General features: G+C 43.2%; 1 protein-coding gene across 7 annotated transcripts in view; it reads left to right on the forward strand.

Annotated features, from left to right (window-relative positions):
* tns1b (tensin 1b) overlaps positions 1 to 19,134 on the forward strand; it is a 312,092-nt gene that overhangs the window by 36,266 nt on the left and 256,692 nt on the right. The window contains exon 1 of one of the 7 annotated variants that reach the window (XM_045704523.1): positions 18,377 to 18,625. The exons of 5 other annotated variants lie outside the window; for them this stretch is intronic. In XM_045704523.1, the coding sequence (XP_045560479.1) occupies positions 18,611 to 18,625 (15 nt within the window). In that variant the 5' untranslated portion in view covers positions 18,377 to 18,610. Of the gene's footprint in view, positions 1 to 18,376; positions 18,626 to 19,134 lie in introns of those variants that run through there. One more of the 7 variants, XM_014164412.2, reaches the window with a different exon arrangement.

Here is a 19,134-nt window from a genome sequence, read left to right on the forward strand (position 1 = left end):
AGTTTTTCACAATTCCTGACATCCATGTAAAAATTCCCTGTCTTCGGTCAGTTAGGATCACCACTTTATTTTAAAAATGTGAAATGTCAGAATAATAGTAGAGAGAATGATTTATTTCAGCTTTTATTTCTTTCATCACATTCCCAGTGGGTCAGAAGTTTACATACACTCAATTAGTATTTGGTAGCATTGCCTTTAAATTGTTTAACTTGGGTCAAATGTTTCAGGTAGCCTTCCACAAGCTTCCCACAATAAGTTGGGTGAATTTTGGCCCATTCCTCCTGACAGAACTGGTGTAACTGAGTCAGGTTTGTAGGCCTCCTTGCTCGCATAAGCTTTTTCAGTACTGCCCACACATTTTCCATAGGATTGAGGTCAGGGCTTTGTGATGGCCACTCAAATACCTTGACTTTGTTGCCATTTTGTCACAACTTTGGAAGAATGCTTGGGGTCATTGTCCATTTGGATGACCCATTTGCGACCAAGCTTTAACTTCCTGACTGATGTCTTGAGATGTTGCTTTAATATATGCACATAATTTTCCTCCCTGCCATCTATTTTGTGAAGTGCACCAGTCCCTCCTGCAGCAAAGCACCCCCACAACATGATGCTGCTCCCCTGTGCTTCACGGTTGGGATGGTGTTCTTTGGCTTGCAAGCCTCCCCCTTTTTCCTCCAAAAATAACAATGGTCATTATGGCCAACAGTTATATTTTTGTTTCATCAGACCAGAGGACATTTCTCCAAAAATTACGATATTTGTCCCCATGTGCAGTTGCAAACCGTAGTCTGGCTTTTTTATGGTGGTTTTGGAGCAGTGGCTTCTTCCTTGCGGAGCGGCCTCTCAGGTTATGTCGATACAGGATATTTTACTGTGGATATAGATACTTTTGTACCTGTTTCCTCCAGCATCTTCACAAGGTCCTTTGCTGTTTTTCTGGGATTGATTTGCACTTTTCGCACCAAAGTACGTTCATCTCGAGGAGACAGAACGCGTCTTCTTCCTGAGCGGTTTGACGAATGCGTGGTCTCATGGTGTTTATACTTGGGTACTATTGTTTGTACAGATGAGTGTGGTACCTTCAGGCATTTAGAAATTGCTCCCAGGGATGAACCAGACTTGTGGAGGCCTACAAAAAAAATTCTGGGGTCTTGGCTGATTTCTTTTGATTTTCCCATGATGTCAAGCAAAGAGGCACTGAGTTTGAAGGTCGGCCTTGAAATACATCCACAGGTACACCTCCAATTGACTCAAATGATGTCAATTAGCCTATAAGAGGCTTCTAAAGCCATGACTTAATTTTCTGGAATTTTCCAAGCTGTTTAAAGGCACAGTCAACTTAGTGTATGTAAACTTCTGACCCACTGGAATTGTGATACAGTGAATTATAAGTGAAATAATCTGTTTGTAAACAATTGTTGGAAAGATGTCCTAACCGACTTGCCAAAACTATAGTTTGTTAAGAAGAAATTTGTGGAGTGGTTGAAAAATGTGTTTTAATGACTCCAACGTAAGTGTATGTAAACTTCTGACTTCAAATGTATTTACAGAGAAAAGAGTCGGCCCGAGAATTGAACCCTGTGGCAGCCCCATAGATACTGCCAGAGGTCCGGACAACAGGCCCTCTGATTTGACACACTGAACTCTATCAGAGAAGTAGTTAGTGAACCAGGCGAGTTAGTCATTAGTGAAACCAAGGTTGTTGAGTCTGCCGGCCTTGACCAGGTCGATGAAGACGGCTGCACAGTATTGCCTTTTATTGATTGCGGTTATGATATTGTTTAGGACCTTGAGCGTGGCTGAGGTGCACCCGTGACCAGCTCAGAAACCGGATTCGCAAAGCGGAGATGGTACGGTGGGATTCGAAATGGTCGGTGATCTGTTTGTTCACTTGGCTTTTGAAGACTTTTAGAATGGCAGGGCGGGATGGATATAGGTCTTTAACAGTTTGGGTCTAGGGTGTCTCCCCCTTTGAAGAGGGTGATGACCTTGGCCGCTTTCCAATCTTTAGGAATCTCAGACGATACGAAAGAGAGGTTGAACAGATTAGTAATAAGGGTTGCAACAATGGCGGCAGATAATTTTAGGAAGAGAGGGTCCAGATTGTCTAGCCCAGCTGATTTGTAGGGATCCAGATTTTGTAGCTCTTTCAGAACATCAGCTGTCTGGATTTGGGTGAAGGAGAAGCAGGGGGTGGGCTTGGACCAGTTGCTGCGGGGGGTGCAGAGCTGTTGGCCGGGTTTGGGGTAGCCAGGTGGAAAGCATGGCCTGCTGTAGAGAAATGCTTATTAAAATGCACATGCAGCTGTCTAAAGAAATGAAAAACGAAACAGCACAGCAAGTAAGTGAAATAAATAGTTTTTGATTATGCTTTACTAGTAATGGGGTCATACGTGAATGCCAACAAAATAACTTTTTGGTCATTGTGGTTTGTGTGTGTGAGTAACCTTTATTTAACTAGGCAAGTCAGTTTAGATCAAATTCTTATTTACAATGGCGGCCCGGACGACGCTGGGCCAATTGTGTGCCGCCCTATGAGACTCCCAATCACGGCCGGATGTGATACAGCCTGGATTCGAACCAGGGACTGTAGTGATGCCTCTTGCACTGAGATGCAGTGCCTTAGACCGCTGCATCCATGTGTGTGTGTTTATTTATTTCTTCATTTTTTATTACTATTTAACTGTACTAGAATGTCTGAAAGGCTGCAAAAAAAATTATATTGGGTATCAGTATCGTTTTTTTGGGGCAAGGAAAATATTGGATATCGGTATCGGCCAAAAATGTCATTTCGGTGCATCACTAATGAAAACGAATTTGTGGATTAGGTAGAACTTCACTACACTAGCTAGCATTCAGCATTCAGTGTGTGAACTAGTATTGTTAGCATCCATGCCTTTTTGTTTCATATGGATTGATTTTGAGACTGGTTCAGCCAGCAAGCAGACAAGATTTGTGCACATTTAGATTTTCATAAATACTCGTTCTGCCACCACAAAACACCTTAGCAAGATTAACTGACTCTTTTCAGGATGAAAGGGGGTTCAGTGGACGATGTCCCCTTGGTAACATTTTGAATGTTAGGACAGCATATTGTAGCCAAACTTCTTTTTAGCTATCCAATGAGTGTTTGCCAGTTAACTGTCAGATCAGTTGAAATGTGAGAATGTACTGAACAAAAACATAAACGCAACATGAAACAATTTCAACGATTTTACTTAGTTACAGTTCATATAAGGAAATCAGGCAATTTAAATAAATTCATTAGGCCCTAATCTATAAATTTCACATGAGCAGGGGCACAGCCATGGGTGGGCCTGGGAGGGTATATGCCCACGCACTTGAGCCAGGGTCACCTACTGGGAAACCAGGCCCAGCCAACTACAATTTGTTTTTTTCCCCACAAAAGGGCTTTATTACAGACAGATATACTCCCCAGTTTCATCAGCTGTCCAGGTGGCTGGTCTCAGACGATCCCGCAGGTAAAGAAGCCGGATGTACAGGTCCTGGGCTGGCGTGGTTACACTTGGTCGGCGGTTGTGTGGCCGGTTGTACGTACTGCCAAATTCTCTAAAACGATGTTGGAAGCGGTTTATGGTAGAGAAACGAACATTAAATTCTCTGCCAACAGCTCTGGTAGACATTCCTGCAGTCAGCATGCCAATTGCATGCTCCCTCAAAATTTGAGACATCTGTTGCATTGTGTTGTGTGACAAAACTGCACATTTTAAAGTGGCCTTATATTGTCCTCAGCACAAAGTGCACTTGTGTAATGATCATACTGTATAATCAGCTTCTTGATATGCCACACCTGTCAAGTGGATTGATTAGCTTGGCAAAGGAGAAATGCTCACCAATAGGGATGTAAACAAATTTGTGCACAAAATTTGAGAGAAATAGGCTTTTTGTGTGTATAAAATGGGAATCAGAAACTGACTTTGACCACAGCAATATTTCAAGGCTGTAGCTAGGTTTCCATCCAATTGGCGACAGATTTTCATGCAAATATTCTAAAATCAGCATAAAGAAAAATATACGCATTTTCCCACCAGTTGTGTGTTTCTACCAAACTGACTTCTTGCGGTTAAAAACGTGATGACCTGGTGCCCACAAAATATACTTTTTTACTCAAGTTTTCATGTACTGAAAAAAAATCTAAAGTTTCCATCGCATTTTCAACTACCGATATTTTTCACATAAAAACTGTTCCGTTGTAACGATGTGCGCTGAGAGTCGGGAAGCTAGTTCAGAGAGTGAGTGTTTTAATAAATAAACACAACATAATACAAAATAAGAAATACGGACAACGCACAGACATTACACAGAAACAATAACGCCAGGGTAAGGAACCAAAGATAGTGACATATAGAGGGAAGGTAATCAGGGGAGTGATGACGCGCAAGTGCGCATAACGATGGTGACAGGTGGGCGCCATCAGGAGCAGCCTGGTGACCTAGAGGCCGGAGAGGGAGCACACGTGATATGCGTTAAATAGCAAATGTGCCTACTCTGGTCTTGGCACGTGCGCTCTAGCCAATAGCTCGCAGATACAGTGCGAGTAGGTTGTGCATGATCAGATTGTTATGGATAAGAAGGAGAATATTTGTATTTCTCAAACGGCAGTCAAGCGTCGATTGTCTATGCAAAGTCACTTTACCCCTACCTACATGTACAAATTACCTCAACTAACCTGTACCACCACACACTGACTCAGTACTGGTACCCCCTCTATAGCCTCGTTATTGTTATTCTTATTGTGTTACTTTTTCTTATTATTTTTTTGACTTTAGTCTATTTGGTAAATATTTTCTTAACTCTTCTTGAACTCCACTGTTGGTTAAGGGCTTGTAAGTAAGCATTTCACGGTAAGGTCTACACTTGTTGTATTTGGCGCATGTGACAAATAAAGTTTGATTTGATTTGATTTGATCACCGTGTCACCAGAATAAGACCCTCGATATTTATTGGAAAGGAGCATCAAGCTCACAACCGTCCACTTTCACCACCCTGTGAAGTTCATCATAACTTATTTAATCTGTAGCCTAATAAACTGTATGGTTTCCCGAGTCATAGACAGCACACCATATCATCGCGTGACTCTTAGTTTACTTCGATATGATGTTTATTATATAAATATATGTGCATAATGGCATTTCCACTACCATTTATTGCATACTTAATTTTACCGACACAAAAATATCCCATCATGTTGAACGAACAAATCATCTGTCGGCATTTAGAAAATTGTACTGAAACTTCCTGTTTCCGTCACAGATGTCATGTTGTTTTTTTTATACAGTATGACTTTACTCACATAAAAACTGTGAATGGAAACGTAGTTTGTGTCATGTTTTTTTCCGAATGTGTTTTGACCTGAACTACAGTCTGAAAAGACTGGTTAAGGAAGACCAGACTAGATGCCTTTTTGACAGCACCCTTTTTCAATGCACTTGGTCACTGTCACAGGCTCTATGCTCATTCTCCCATCCCTATAGGATCTGAGATGTCTATATATTGTTGACAGAACTGCAGACATCTTCTTCACAAGAACTCAAGCAAATTGAGATGACTCTGATTGAGGCCTCTTTTCCCCAGCACTTGCTCAGAGACTGGGCAAACATTTGTTTCCATTACAGTTTTATCTACTTGAGACGTGAGTGACGCTGTGTTTATTTGAAGTCTGGCGTTAGGTTATTATTTGAAGTTGGGCGATATACTGATGCTAGGACTGAAGCGGAGCAGACATGAAAGAAAGGGAGGAAGGCAAAATAAACACAGAATTTACATTCCATGGCCGATGTCAAGCTGGGACCTCACATCTAGACAAAACAATACAAGTATACTGTCTCTCCTGTTTTCTTCTTCCAGAAAGCTGCTGTCTGATTAAGTTCCAAGGGAGTGTGTTTATCTTAGTCTTAAGATCACTGTCACAAAAGTATCATAAGGAGGTTGACAACAAAATGTTTCTGAATTGAGCCATATTACTTGATGCACTGAGTTGCCTCAGAAGTAAGAAATTAGAAATTAGAAAACCATGACATCCATGATTGTGTGTGAGAGAAATGGAGAGAAAGAACCAGACAGTGGCGAGAGATAATCTGTATAAAATGACAAAGATTGGAGGATGGAAACCTGGAAAACAGAGAACCTGTGGTCTTTGGCCAGCAGATGGTGACACTGTCAAGATGGTGAGAGATGATGTGGTTATTTTTGAGAGAAGGTAGTGGCATGGGCAGTGTATTTGTGTGACCACTCCAAGGCTAAATTACCACTAACGACCTTTATGAAAATGTAGGCTTTTTTTCATGCAGACCATGTGAATTGTAGACACCTTGCTTAATTTTCCCATGGGAGTCATCTACAGCTTTATATCCTTCCATTAATCAACAATGAAGTCATTTTTGCTGTCTCCCTTCCTAACAGAACAATATAGTGATAGATGTATGATACCTTCCTTATGGAAAAAACACATGATTTCACATGTGAAATATCCACCTTTCAGTGTGGATATACACTATATATACAAAGGTATGTGGACTCCCCTTTAAATTAGTGGACTCAGCCACACCCGTGCAATCTCCATAGACAAACATTGGCAGTATAATGGCCTTATTGAAGAGCTCAGTGACTTTCAATGTGGCACAGTCATAGGATCCCACCTTTCCAACAAGTCAGAGCTGCCTCAGTCAACTGTAAGTGCTGTTGTTGTGAAGTGGAAACGTCTAGGAGTAACAACGCCTCAGTCGCGAAGTGGTTGGCCACACAAGTTTACAGAATGGAAATGCCGAGTGCCGAAGCACGTGAAAATAGCCTGTCCTCGTTTGCAACACTCGCTACCAAGTTCCAAACGGCTTCAGAAAGCAACGTCAGCACAAGACCTGTTTGTAGGGAGCTTGATGAAATGGGTTTCCATGGACGAGCAGCCGCACACAAGCCTAAGATTACCATGCGCAATGCCAAGTGTCGGCTGGTGTGGTGCAAAGCTCACTGCCATTGGACTCTGGAGCAGTGGAAACGCATTCTCTGGAGTGATGAATCACTCTTCACCATCTGACGAATCTGGATTTGGCGGATGCCAGGAGAACGCTACCTGCCCGAATGCATAGTGCCAACTATAAAGATTGGTGAAGGAGGAATAATTGTCTGGGGCTGTTTTTTATGATTCGGGCTAGGCCCCTTAGTTCCAGCGAAGGGAAATCTTAACGCTACAGCGTACAATGACATTCTAGACAATTCTGTGCTTCCAACTTTGTGGCAACAGTTTGGGGAAGGCCCTTTCCTGTTTCAGCATGACAATGCCCCCGTGCACAAAGCGAGGTCTATACAGAAATGGTGTGGAAGAACTTGACTGGCCTGCACAGAGCCCTGACCTCAACCCCATCAAACACCTTTGGGATGAACTGGAACGCTGACTGCAAGCCAGGCCTAATCGCCCTAAGTTAGTGCCCGACCTCACCAATGCTTTTGTGGCTCAATGGAAGCAAGTCCTCGCAGCAATGTTCCAACATCGTGTCAAATGGCGCCAACAGAAATGGTCACCTCGCTTCGCGTTCTTCGGGAGCTATGCAGAATTTTTTACATTTTTTAAAATTATTTCTTACATTGTAACGACAGTAAATCTTAAGTCTTATTACATACAGCCGGGAAGAACTATTGAATATAAGAGCAACGCCAACTTACCAACATTACGACCAGGAATACGACTTTCCCGAAGCGGATCCTCTGTTCGGACCACCACCCAGGACAATGGATCTGATCCCAGTAGCCAACCCAAAACAACGGTGCCGCAGAAGGGGCAGACGGAGCGGCCTTCTTGTCAGGCTCCGTAGACGTGCACATTGCTCACCACTCCCGAGTATACTACTCGCCAATGTCCAGTCTCTTGACAACAAGGTAGACAAAATTTGAGCAAGGGTTGCCTTCCAGAGAGACATCAGAGATTGTAACATTCTCTGTTTCACGGAAACATGGCTCTTTTGGGATATGTTGTCGGAATCGGATCAGCCACGGGCTTCTCCATGCTTCACACCGACAGAGATAAACACCTCTCTGGGAAGAGGAAGGGCGGGGGTGTATGCTTTATGATTGACGACTCATGTTATAATCATAACAACATACAGGAACTCAAGTCCTTCTGCTCACCCGACTTAGAATTCCTTAAAATCAAATGCCGGCCATTTTCCCTACCAAGAGAATTATTGCACGGGCTAATACTCTCGACCACTGCTACTCTAACTTCCGCAATGCATACAAAGCCCTCCCCAGCCCTCCTTTTGGCAAATCCGACCACGACGACATCTTTCTCCTTCAGTCTTATAGGCAGAAACTCAAACAGGATGTACCAGTGACGTGAGCCCTTCAACGCTGGTCTGACCAATCGGAAGCCACGCTTCAAGATTGTTTTGATCACGCGGACTGCATGGTGCATTGGAGATGTTGTGCATTGGAGATGTTGTACCCAGTGTGAATATTAAAACCTACCCTAACCAGAAACCGTGGATGGTTGGATGGTGGTATTTGCGCAAAACTGAATATGCGATCCACCGCATTTAACCATGGAAAGAGGTCTGGAAATATGGCTGAATATAAACAGTGTAGTTATTCCCTCCGCAAGGCAATCAAGCAAGTGAAATGCCAGTACAGGGACAAGGTGGCGTCGCAATTCAACGGCTCAGACACGAGACATATGTGACAGGGTCTACAGGAAACTACTGACTACAAAAACAAAAACAACCATGTCACGGACACCGACGTCACGCTTCCAGACAAACTAAACACCTTCTTTGCCCGCTTTGAGGATAATACTGTGCCACGGTCGTGGCTCGCTAACAAAGACTGCATCCCCTCTCTCCTTCTCCGTGGCTGACTTGAGTAAAACATTTAAACTTGTTAACCCTCGCAAGGTTGCTGGCCCAGACGGCATCCCTTGCCGTGTCCTCAGAGCATGCGCAGACCAGCTGACTGGTGTGTTTATGGACATATTCAATCACTCCCTATCCCAGTCTATTGTCCCAACATGTTTCAAGATGTCTACCATTGTTCCTGTACCCAAGAAGGCAAAGTTGAACTAAATGACTACCGCCCGGTAGCACTCACTTCTGTCATCATGAGGTACTTTGAGAGGCTAGTCAAGGATCATATCACCGCCACCTTACCGGCCACCCTAGTCTCACTGCAGTTTGCATATTGCCCCAACAGGTCCACAGATGACGCAATCGCCATCACACTGCACACTGCCCTATCCCATCTGGACAAAAGGAATACCTATGTAAGAATGCTGTTCATTGACTACAGCTCAGCATTCAACACCATAGTACCCTCCAAGCTCATCATCAAGCTGGAGGCCCTGGGTCTCAACCTCACCATGTGCAACTGGGTCCTGGACTTTCTTATGGACCGCGCCCAGGTGGTGAAGGTAGGAAACAACATCTCCACTTCGCTGACCCTCAACACTGGGGCCCCACAAGGGTGTGTGCTCAGCCCTTTCCTGTACTCCCTGTTCACCCATGACTGCGTGGCCATGTACTCCTCCAACTCAATCATCAAGTTTGTAGACGACACAGTGGGCTTGTAGTGGGCTTGATCACCAGCAACGACGAGACAGCCTACAGGGAGGAGGTGAGGGCACTCAGAGTGTGGTGTCAGGAAAACAACCTCTCACTCAACGCCAACAAAACATAGGAGATGATCGTGGACTTCAGGAAACAGCAGAGGGAGCACCCCCTATCCACATCGAAGGGACAGCAGTGGAGAAGGTGGAAAGTTTTAAGTTCCCGGACGTACACATCACAGACAAACTGAAATGGCCCACCTACACAGACAGTGTGGTGAAGAAGGCGCAACAGCGCCTCTTCCACCTCAGGAGGCTGAAGAAATTTGGCTTGTCACCCAAAACCCTTACAAACCTTTACAGATGCACAATCGAGAGCATCCTGTCGGGCTGTATCACCGCCTGGTACGACAACTGCACCGCCCTCAACCGCAAGGCTCTCACATACACCAATGTTATTGGTGTATGTGACCAATAACATTTTATTTGATTTTGACAACTAATGGGAAGCCTTCCCAGAAGAGTGGAGGATGTTATAGCAGCAAAGGGGGGACCAACTCCATATTAATGCTAATTGATTTTGGAATGAGATGTTCAACCAGCTGGTGTCCACATACTTTTGGTCAACTAGTGTATTTAACATGAGATTTCACAGGCGATGCCCTGCAAATAAGAATTAGTTGTTAGGATATCTCGAGAATCAAAGTGTTTTCATATACATATTTGACACACTTTGACATACATGGTGTTTGTTTATTTATACAGTAATTATTATTCAACATGTCCTCACCTGGGATTTGAAGTCAAAACCTCTTGGTTGACGGCATTCCGATCTTCCTGCTACGCTACCATGTCTGAGTCTATAACTGATTTCACGTGTATTCCAAAACTTTGGACTTCAAACTAAATCTCAGCTTTGTTCAAATACACTCAAGGAAAACTATTAAATGTATTAAATAAAATAAAATGTTCATTGTCATATGCTTCGTGAACAATAGGTGTAGACCAACAGTGAAATGCTTACTTATGGGTCCTTCCCAACAATGCAGAATACAAGTAATAATAATAATGGGAAGAAATGATAAACTCCTTTGTCTTGCCCACATTGAGGGAGAGGTTGTTGTCCTGGTACCACACTGCCAGCTGTCTGACCACCTCACTATAGGCTGTCTCATCGTTGTTGGTAGTCAGGCCCACCACGTCATGTCGTTGGCAAACTTGATGATGGTGTTGAAGTCGTGCGCTTTCAAGCAGTCGTAGATGAACAGGGACTACAGGAGGGGACCCCTGAGGAGCCCCCGTGTTGAGGGTCTGTGTGGTGGATGTGTTGTTGCCTACCCTCACCACCTGGGGGCGGCCCATCAGGAAGTCCAGGATCGAGTTGCAGAGGGAGGTGTTCAGTCCCAGGGACCTTAGCTTAGTGATGAGCTATGGTTTTCAACACTGAGCTATAGTCAATGAACAATATTCTGACGTAGTTGTTCCTTTTTTCCAGGTGGGAAAGGGCAGTGTGGAGTGCAATAGAGGTTGCATGATTGGGGGGAGGGTAGCCTAGGGGTTAGAGTGTTGGACTAGTAACTGAAAGGTTGCAAGATCAAATCCCTGAGCTGACAAGGTAAAAATCTGTCATTCTGCCCCTGAACAAGGCAGTTAACCCACTGTTCCTATGCAGTCATTGAAAATAAGAATTTGTTCTTAACTGATGTACCTAGTTAAATAAAGGTAAAATATATGATCTGTGGATCTGTTTGGGCAGTATGTGAATTGGAGTGGGTCCAGGGTTTCTGGGATGATGGTGTTAATGACCAAAGCATTTAATGGCTACAAATGTGTGTGCTATGGGGTGGCAGTAATTTAGACAGGTGTTCTTGGGCACAGGGACTGTGGTGGTCTGCTTGAAACATGTAGGTATTACAGACTGGGTCAGGGAGAGGTTGAACATGTCAGTGAAGAAACTTGCCTGCTGGTCAATGCATGCTCTGTGTACGCATCCTGGTAATCTGTCTGGCCTTGTGAATGTTAACCTGTTTAAAGGTCTTACTCACATTGGCGATGGAGAGCATGATCACAGCCGTCTGGAACAGCTGTTGCTCTCACGCATGGTTCAGTGTTGCATACCTCGAAGCGAGCATATAAGGAATTTAGCTCGACTGGTAGGCTTGCGTCACTGGGCAGCTCTCGGGTGGGTTCCCCTTTGTAATTCGTGATTGTTTGCAAGCCCGGCCACATCTGACGAGCGTCAGAGCCAGTCAGTGGTGTAGAGTACTTAAGTAAAAATACTTCAAAGTACTACGTAAGTATTGTTTTTGGGTATCTGTTCTTTACTTTTTATATTTTTGACAACTTTTACTTCACTGCATTCCTAAAGAAAATGATGTACATTTTACTCCATACATTTTCCCTGACACCCAAAAGTACTTGTTACATTTCCCATGCTTAGCAGGACAGGAACATTTCCCAATTCACACACTCAATAGAACATCCCTGGTCATCCCTACAGTCTCTGATTTGGCAAACATGCTTTGTTTGTAAACTATGTCTGAGTGTTGGAGCATGCCCCTGGCTATCACGTTTGAGGTAAGACCCAGATGCAGACAACGTTGAATTAACAACAGTTTATTAATCCAACAGGGGCACGCAAAAGACAGGTCAAGGCAGTTATCCAGATAGGTGGGGCAAAGGTACAGGACGGCAGGCAGGCTCAGGGTCAGGGTAGGCAGAGGTCAGTAATCCATATAGGTGGGGAAAAGGTACAGGACGGCAGGCACGCTCACAGTCAGGGCAGGCAGAAAAGGTCAAAACCAGGAAAACTAGAAAACAGGAACAGTCAAGAGATAGGAACAGAGGGAAAAACGCTGGTAGGCTTGACGAAACAAAACTAACTGGCAACAGAAAAACAGAGAAACAGGAGACAAAGGGCTGTGAGACATGGGTTTAACTCTGGACAGGTGGGATGTATACGAAGGGTACGGAGCAACAGAAGATGAACAGCATAGGGGCTAATCATTTTGGAGATGGGAAACGGGCCAATAAACCAGGGGGAGAGTTTGCGGGATTCCACCCGGATCTGGATATGCAACGCAGGACACGTTAGATAAACTAGTAATATCATCAACCATGTGTAGTTAACTAGTGATTATGTTAAGACTGATAGTTTTTTATAAGATAAGTTTAATGCTAGCTAGCCTACCTGGTTGCCCCAGTATCAGCCGCTGCAGGCTGTGGCCTTTAGAGCGTTGGACTAGTAACCGGAAGGTTGCAAAAACTAATCCCCGAATCCCCAATGAACATGGCAGTTAACCCCCGTTCCTAGGCCGTCATTGAAAATAAGAATGTGTTTTTAATCTGACTTGCCTAGTTAAATAAAGGTGTAAAAAAATAAAAATAAATAAAAACATTCGGCTGCCTGAGACGAAACTGGGAGTATCTGTACTTTACTATTTATATTTTTGACAACTTTTACTTTTACTCCACTACATTCCTAAAGCAAATAATGTACTTTTTACTCCTTACATTTTCCCTGACACCCGAAAGTACTCATTACATTTTGAATGCTTAGCAGGATAGGAAAGTGGTCTAATTCATGCACTTATCAAGAAAACATCCCTGGTCATCCCTACTGCCTCTGATCTGGCAGACCCACTAAACACAAATGCTTCGTTTGTAAATTATGTCTGACTGTTGAAGTGTGTCCCTGGCTATCCGTAAATTTAAAAAACAAGAAAATTGTGCCATCTGGGTTGCTTAATATAAGGAATTTGAAATGATTAATACTTTTGCTTTTGATACTTAAGTATATTTAAAACCAAATACTTTTAGACTTTTACTCAAGTAGTTTTTTACTGGGCTACTTTCACTTTTAACTGAGTCATTTTCTTTTAAGGTATTTCTTTTAAAGTATGGCAATTGAGTATTATTTCCATCACTGGTTGTTTCATAGTTTTGATGTCGTCACTATTATTCTACAATGTAGAAAATAGGAAAAATATAGAAAAACCCTTGAATGACTAGGTGTGTCCAAACTTTTGACTGGTACTGTATGTTATCACATTAACTTCTCATAAGATCACATGTGATCACGTGAATTCATGTGGGTTTTCCGTAAGGACTGTCTCCCCCTTCTCCAAAGCGAGGCATCTGTTTCCTCCACAGGAGTTAATTCAATTACACCATACAAAAACAGACTTTTTAGCACAAAGGGAAGTTCATGTGAAATGGAAAACCAATGTGACGGACACAGTTTTGCAGCCAGTCAAGCGTGCCCCTTTACAACTGCCTATGGGGATATTTGCATAAGGCACCGCCATTGGACAGAATCACTATCGCTAAGGTTACTATTGCGCTTGTGAAGAAACACTTGTCAGAAGTTGAGTGACAAGGTAAACCCCTTCAAACCAACCTACGCCTTCTTTCAATGTAACGAAAACGTGGTCTGAGTCCTGATAAACTTTCCTTGTGTTTTAGTCTCCAATAGCCCTGTCTTTTCTCCTAGCATGGGCTCGTCAATGCCCCGTGTCAATCCCAACAGGAGGAGCTGAAATATCTACTCCTTACTCACACTGCACTTGCCGCTGCACTACGCCACAAAGCATAACACAGTATAATATAAATCGAAAAGCTTTGTAAGATGTAATAATATATTAACATGCATAGGATATCATACATTGTGTCCATTGTCCACTCATCATTAGCCTTTGCCTTCAGTGATCATCATCCATATGTATTGCTGCATTAACATGGATGTCACGGATAGCACATGTGGAGTGTATTGAGTTAATGTATAACCACATGTGAATCTGCCAAGTAACTCTCATTGGTTTCTTGGAAAGCATCCAGGAGATGACGCAATCCACGGTGCGCCCTCGTTAAGGGGGTGTGGTGTGAACTCGGTGAGGTGACAGTGTACCCCAGGGACTAGCAGCCCTAAGGGGGTGTGGTGCTGTGTTTACAGCAGTATCCAGTTCTCTCTCACACATGCACACACACACAAACACACACACACACACACAAACACACACACACACACACACACACACACACACACACACACAAACACACACACACTGTAGTTAGGCCCCCCTGTCCACTCTGTTGTTCTGTACAGGCGCTTCCTGCTGGGGACACAGTGTTTCCTGTGCAGAGCCTGTTGATGGAAACTGTTTTTTTTTCTCCATCCATGATGGTGTTGGAGAACACACTCCATCCAATCCGCTTGCAGCTCTACTGCTTCCCCAGCTGACCTGGCCGCTGCTAGGGAACAGATTGTTCTGGGTGTCTTTGTTTATACCGGACGCGCACACACACACACACACACACACACACACACACACACACACACACACACACACACACACACACACACACACACACACACACATTTTGGGTCACTTTCACACAAAAACTGAGTTGAACACCATATCAACACCCCCCCTGCTACTTTCTTTACGTGATATAATCTCTCCTTATCTGAAAATCACCCATTTCTATGTAGTTGTTGTGATAGAATAGAGGCGTATTAAAACATGGGCGTCCGTGACGTTACAGTAAAGGCGATGATGATAAGAGGTGTCAACACATCTAGTGTGTGTGAAAGAGAATGCAGGATCGTGTCCCTCCTGGTGCCTTGTAGATTCGGGGGATAGAAATCCTACATATCTGCTTGAGGATATCACTAGGAGAGGCATTTGCCAAGCAATCCCTGGGAAAATGAAAACACGACTCCATTGTGGAAGTGCCATAAATCTATTTCAGCTTCAAAGGAGGTCAAGCCGACTTGAATGTTAGCACTGTGTCGTGCCGCTAACTCATCTCACACTCAATGGTGGATATAGGAGAGTGTTGTTTAGAGGTCGACCGATTATGATTTTTCAACGCCGATACTGATTCCGATTATTGGAGGACCAAAAAAGCCGATGCCGATTAATCGGCCATTTTTTAAAATGTATTTGTAATAATGACAATTACAACAATACTGAATGAACACTTATTTTATCTTAATATAATACATCAATAAAATCTATTTAGCCTCAAATAAATAATGAAACATGTTCAATTTGGTTTAAATAATGCAAAAACAAAGTGTTGGAGAAGAAAGTAAAAGTGCAATATGTGCCATGTAAAAAAGCTAACATTTAAGTTCCTTGCTCAGAACATGAGAACATATGAAAGCTGGTGGTTCCTTTTAACATGAGTCTTCAATATTCCCAGGTAAGAAGTTTTAGGTTGTAGTTATTATAGGAATTATAGGACTATTTCTCTCTATACAATTTGTATTTCATATACCTTTGACTATTGGATGTTCTTATAGGCACTTTAGTATTGCCAGTGTAACAGTATAGCTTCCGTCCCTCTCCTCGCTCCTACCTGGGCTCGAACCAGGAACACATCGACAACAGCCACCCTCGAAGCAGCGTTACCCATGCAGAGCAAGGGGAACAACTACTCCAAGTCTCAGAGCGAGTGACGCTTGAAACGCTATTAGCGCGCACCCCGCTAACTAGCTAGCCATTTCACATCGGTTACACCAGCCTAATCTCGGGAGTTCATAGGCTTGAAGTCATAAACAGCACAATGCTTGAAGCATTGCGAAGAGCTGCTGGCAAACGCACGAAAGTTCTGTTTGAATGAATGCTTACGAGCCTGCTGGTGCCTACCATCGCTCAGTCAGACTGCTCTATCAAATCATAGACTTAATTATAACATAATAACACACAGGGCCAGGCCCTTAAAATTGTCGAATCCGGAAACTATCATTTCGAAAACAAAACGTTTATTCTTTCAGTGAAATACGGAACCGTTCCATATTTTATCTAACGGATGGTGTCCCTAAGTCTAAATATTGCTGTTACATTGTACAACCTTCAATGTTATGTCATAATTAATTACGGCCTTTGTTTGGAATAAATGGACTTCACACAGTTCGCAATGAGCCAAGCGGCCTTCACTGCTGCATATACCCTGACTGCTTGCACGGAACGCAAGAGAAGTGACAGAATTTCCCTAGTTGTAAGAAATTCATGTTAGTAGGCAATATTAACTAAATATGCAGGTTTAAAAATATATACTTGTGTATTGATTTTAAAGAAAGGCATTGATGTTTATGGTTAGGTACATTGGTGCAACGACAGTGCTTTTTTCGCAAATGCGCTTGTTAAATCATCCCCCGTTTGTCGATGTAGGCTGTGATTCAATGAGAAATTAACAGGCACCGCATCGATTATATGCAACGCAGGACACGCTAGATAAACTAGTAATATCATCAACCATGTGTAGTTAACTAGTGATTATGTTAAGATTGATTGTTTTTTATAAGATAAGTTAAATGCTAGCTAGCAACTTACCTTGGCTTCTTGCTGCCCTTGCGTAACAGGTAGTCAGCCTGCCACGCAGGCTCCTCGTGGAGTGCAATGTAAGGCAGGTGGTTAGAGCATTGGACAAGTAACCGGAAGTTTGCAAAAACGAATCCCCGAGCTGACAAGGTAAAAATCTGTCGTTCTGCCCCTGAACAAGGCAGTTAACCCACCGTTCCTAGGCCGTCATTGAAAATAAGAATGTGTTCTTAACTGACTTGCCTAGTTAAATATAGGTGTATAAAAAAAGTAAAAAAAGTAAAATCAGCAAATCGGTGTCCAAAAATACCGATTACCGATTGTTATGAAAACTTGAAATCGGCCCCAATTAATCGGCCATTCCGATTAATCGGTCGACCTCTAGTGTTGTTATTACTTACCTCCTATATCCCCACCCTTGAACTCCGACAGAAGGCACTGTTGTCAATGTAACAAACTAAGGAACCAGTCAAAGTTCCAACAAATGTGTCAGGTTGAAACGTTTTCCATTTAGCGCCTGCTATAACACAAAGGGTGACCCTAGCCTGCCTGGCCCCTCATTGGCTCCTGGCTGTGCACCTGACCTTTTCACCCCACCCCATCCCTGGTTCTGCTGAACATCACACTCTTCTCCCAAGCTATATGTTTCACTCTTTGAGTACTCTAAAATAAATGTCTTTGACTTTATTGTGTAAATTCTTTACAGTTTTAAATGTATCCATTTTTGTTTCAACATAGTGATGGAAAAACAATACATATTTCTTTCATATCTAGAACATAGTGTGTGAAAAGGTTTAAACGGTCAGTTAAAATCAACTAATGGGTTTATGTTTTGGTCTCTCAACTACAGCTGTTACTCTATCACATTTAGAGACCCTTCTCTCAGATCCCCTATCCATAGCACTTCTGGGTCATTCCTCTCTCACACTCTCAGCTTTAGACCTTGCTTCTAAATCCTGCGAAGAGTACCATGCCTGTATTGCCACTAAATCACACACAAAAGGTTATGTGTCTATACCTAATGGATTGAAGGTAAATCTATTCTTTACCATAATGAACTGACCGTAAATAAGTTGTGTTCCTTTTATCAAACAGTGTGGTGAGATATGGAGAGCTCAGTCTTGGCAGGTTGGCTGGCTGGAAAGGTTTCCACGTTCTGTCAATAATCAACAAGGACGTGAAGCGTCCTGGGGAGCAGGCTACCGCCTCCCCGCCAGCCACAGGTTAAACAGTGACCTTGGCCCAAAACATAAAGGAAAGAACAACAGCTCCTGGTGGACTCACTCTGCAGGTCGCTCCATGGTGTGATCCCTGAGAGTGAGACAACATTTCCACTGCTCTGTGTGTGTTGTGTGTGTATGTGCAAGCATGCCAGTCTGAGTGTATGTGTGTGTGTGCACGCTTGTGCCTGTGTGTGTGGTTGTGAGCGTGCGAGTGTTTCGGTCTGTCTGTGTGTGAGTGAGAGTGAGTGTGTGTGTCTGTCTGTCTGTGTGTGTGTTAGAGTGTGTGTGTGTTTTCTCTTTCCCAGTCTAACAATGCAGCTCAGGAAATATGTCAGGATAAAGGCTAGACTGCCAGGCTCTGTCTCTCAGTTCAGTTTGTGTTACTAGAGGGACTATGGCACAGTCCCCGTGAGCTCCAGGCAAGCCTAATTAAATATTCTGGACATTACCTGGTTCTGGACCTAAGAGAGGAGTGGTTGTCCTATAAGTGTCCCATTGAAAGCTCTGCAATGTCCTTCTGGCTGGTGAGTGCTCTGTTAACCACTTTGGACCTGGAGGGGGGTCAGGGATTGACTCTCTCTTGAGAGGGCTGCATTCAGTCAGTAAACAACTAGAGAGAAACTGCAGCATGGTTTTACGTAACATTTAATCCAATGTTTTAGACAATGACTTTCCATTTGCAGATAAGCAACAGGGGATTTTAGTGATTGGATATTGAAATAACAGCTCTTTGAAAGGCTTGGTGCCTTGCAACACATATTATTTTTCTTTGAAGTAAACAAAATGAGGTCTCAGGATGCTAAAAGGAGGACATTTGTCGCTTTGTTCAAGATTGTGTCACTAGACAGCTTATCTCATTTAGTGTCACCATATTTTTCCATATTAGTTCAATAACGAGTTAAAAACCTCTATGCTTTGCAGACATACAGCACATGTAACAAAAGGCTTACCAGGTTGTCAACATGTTTGCAGGCTCATTTGCAATACTTTTATGTATCTCACTTGCCTATGACTTGCCCAGCTCCCTTTAACA

The sequence above is a fragment of the Salmo salar genome, chromosome ssa21 (assembly GCF_905237065.1).
Source record: "Salmo salar chromosome ssa21, Ssal_v3.1, whole genome shotgun sequence".
NCBI classification, from domain to species: domain Eukaryota; kingdom Metazoa; phylum Chordata; class Actinopteri; order Salmoniformes; family Salmonidae; genus Salmo; species Salmo salar.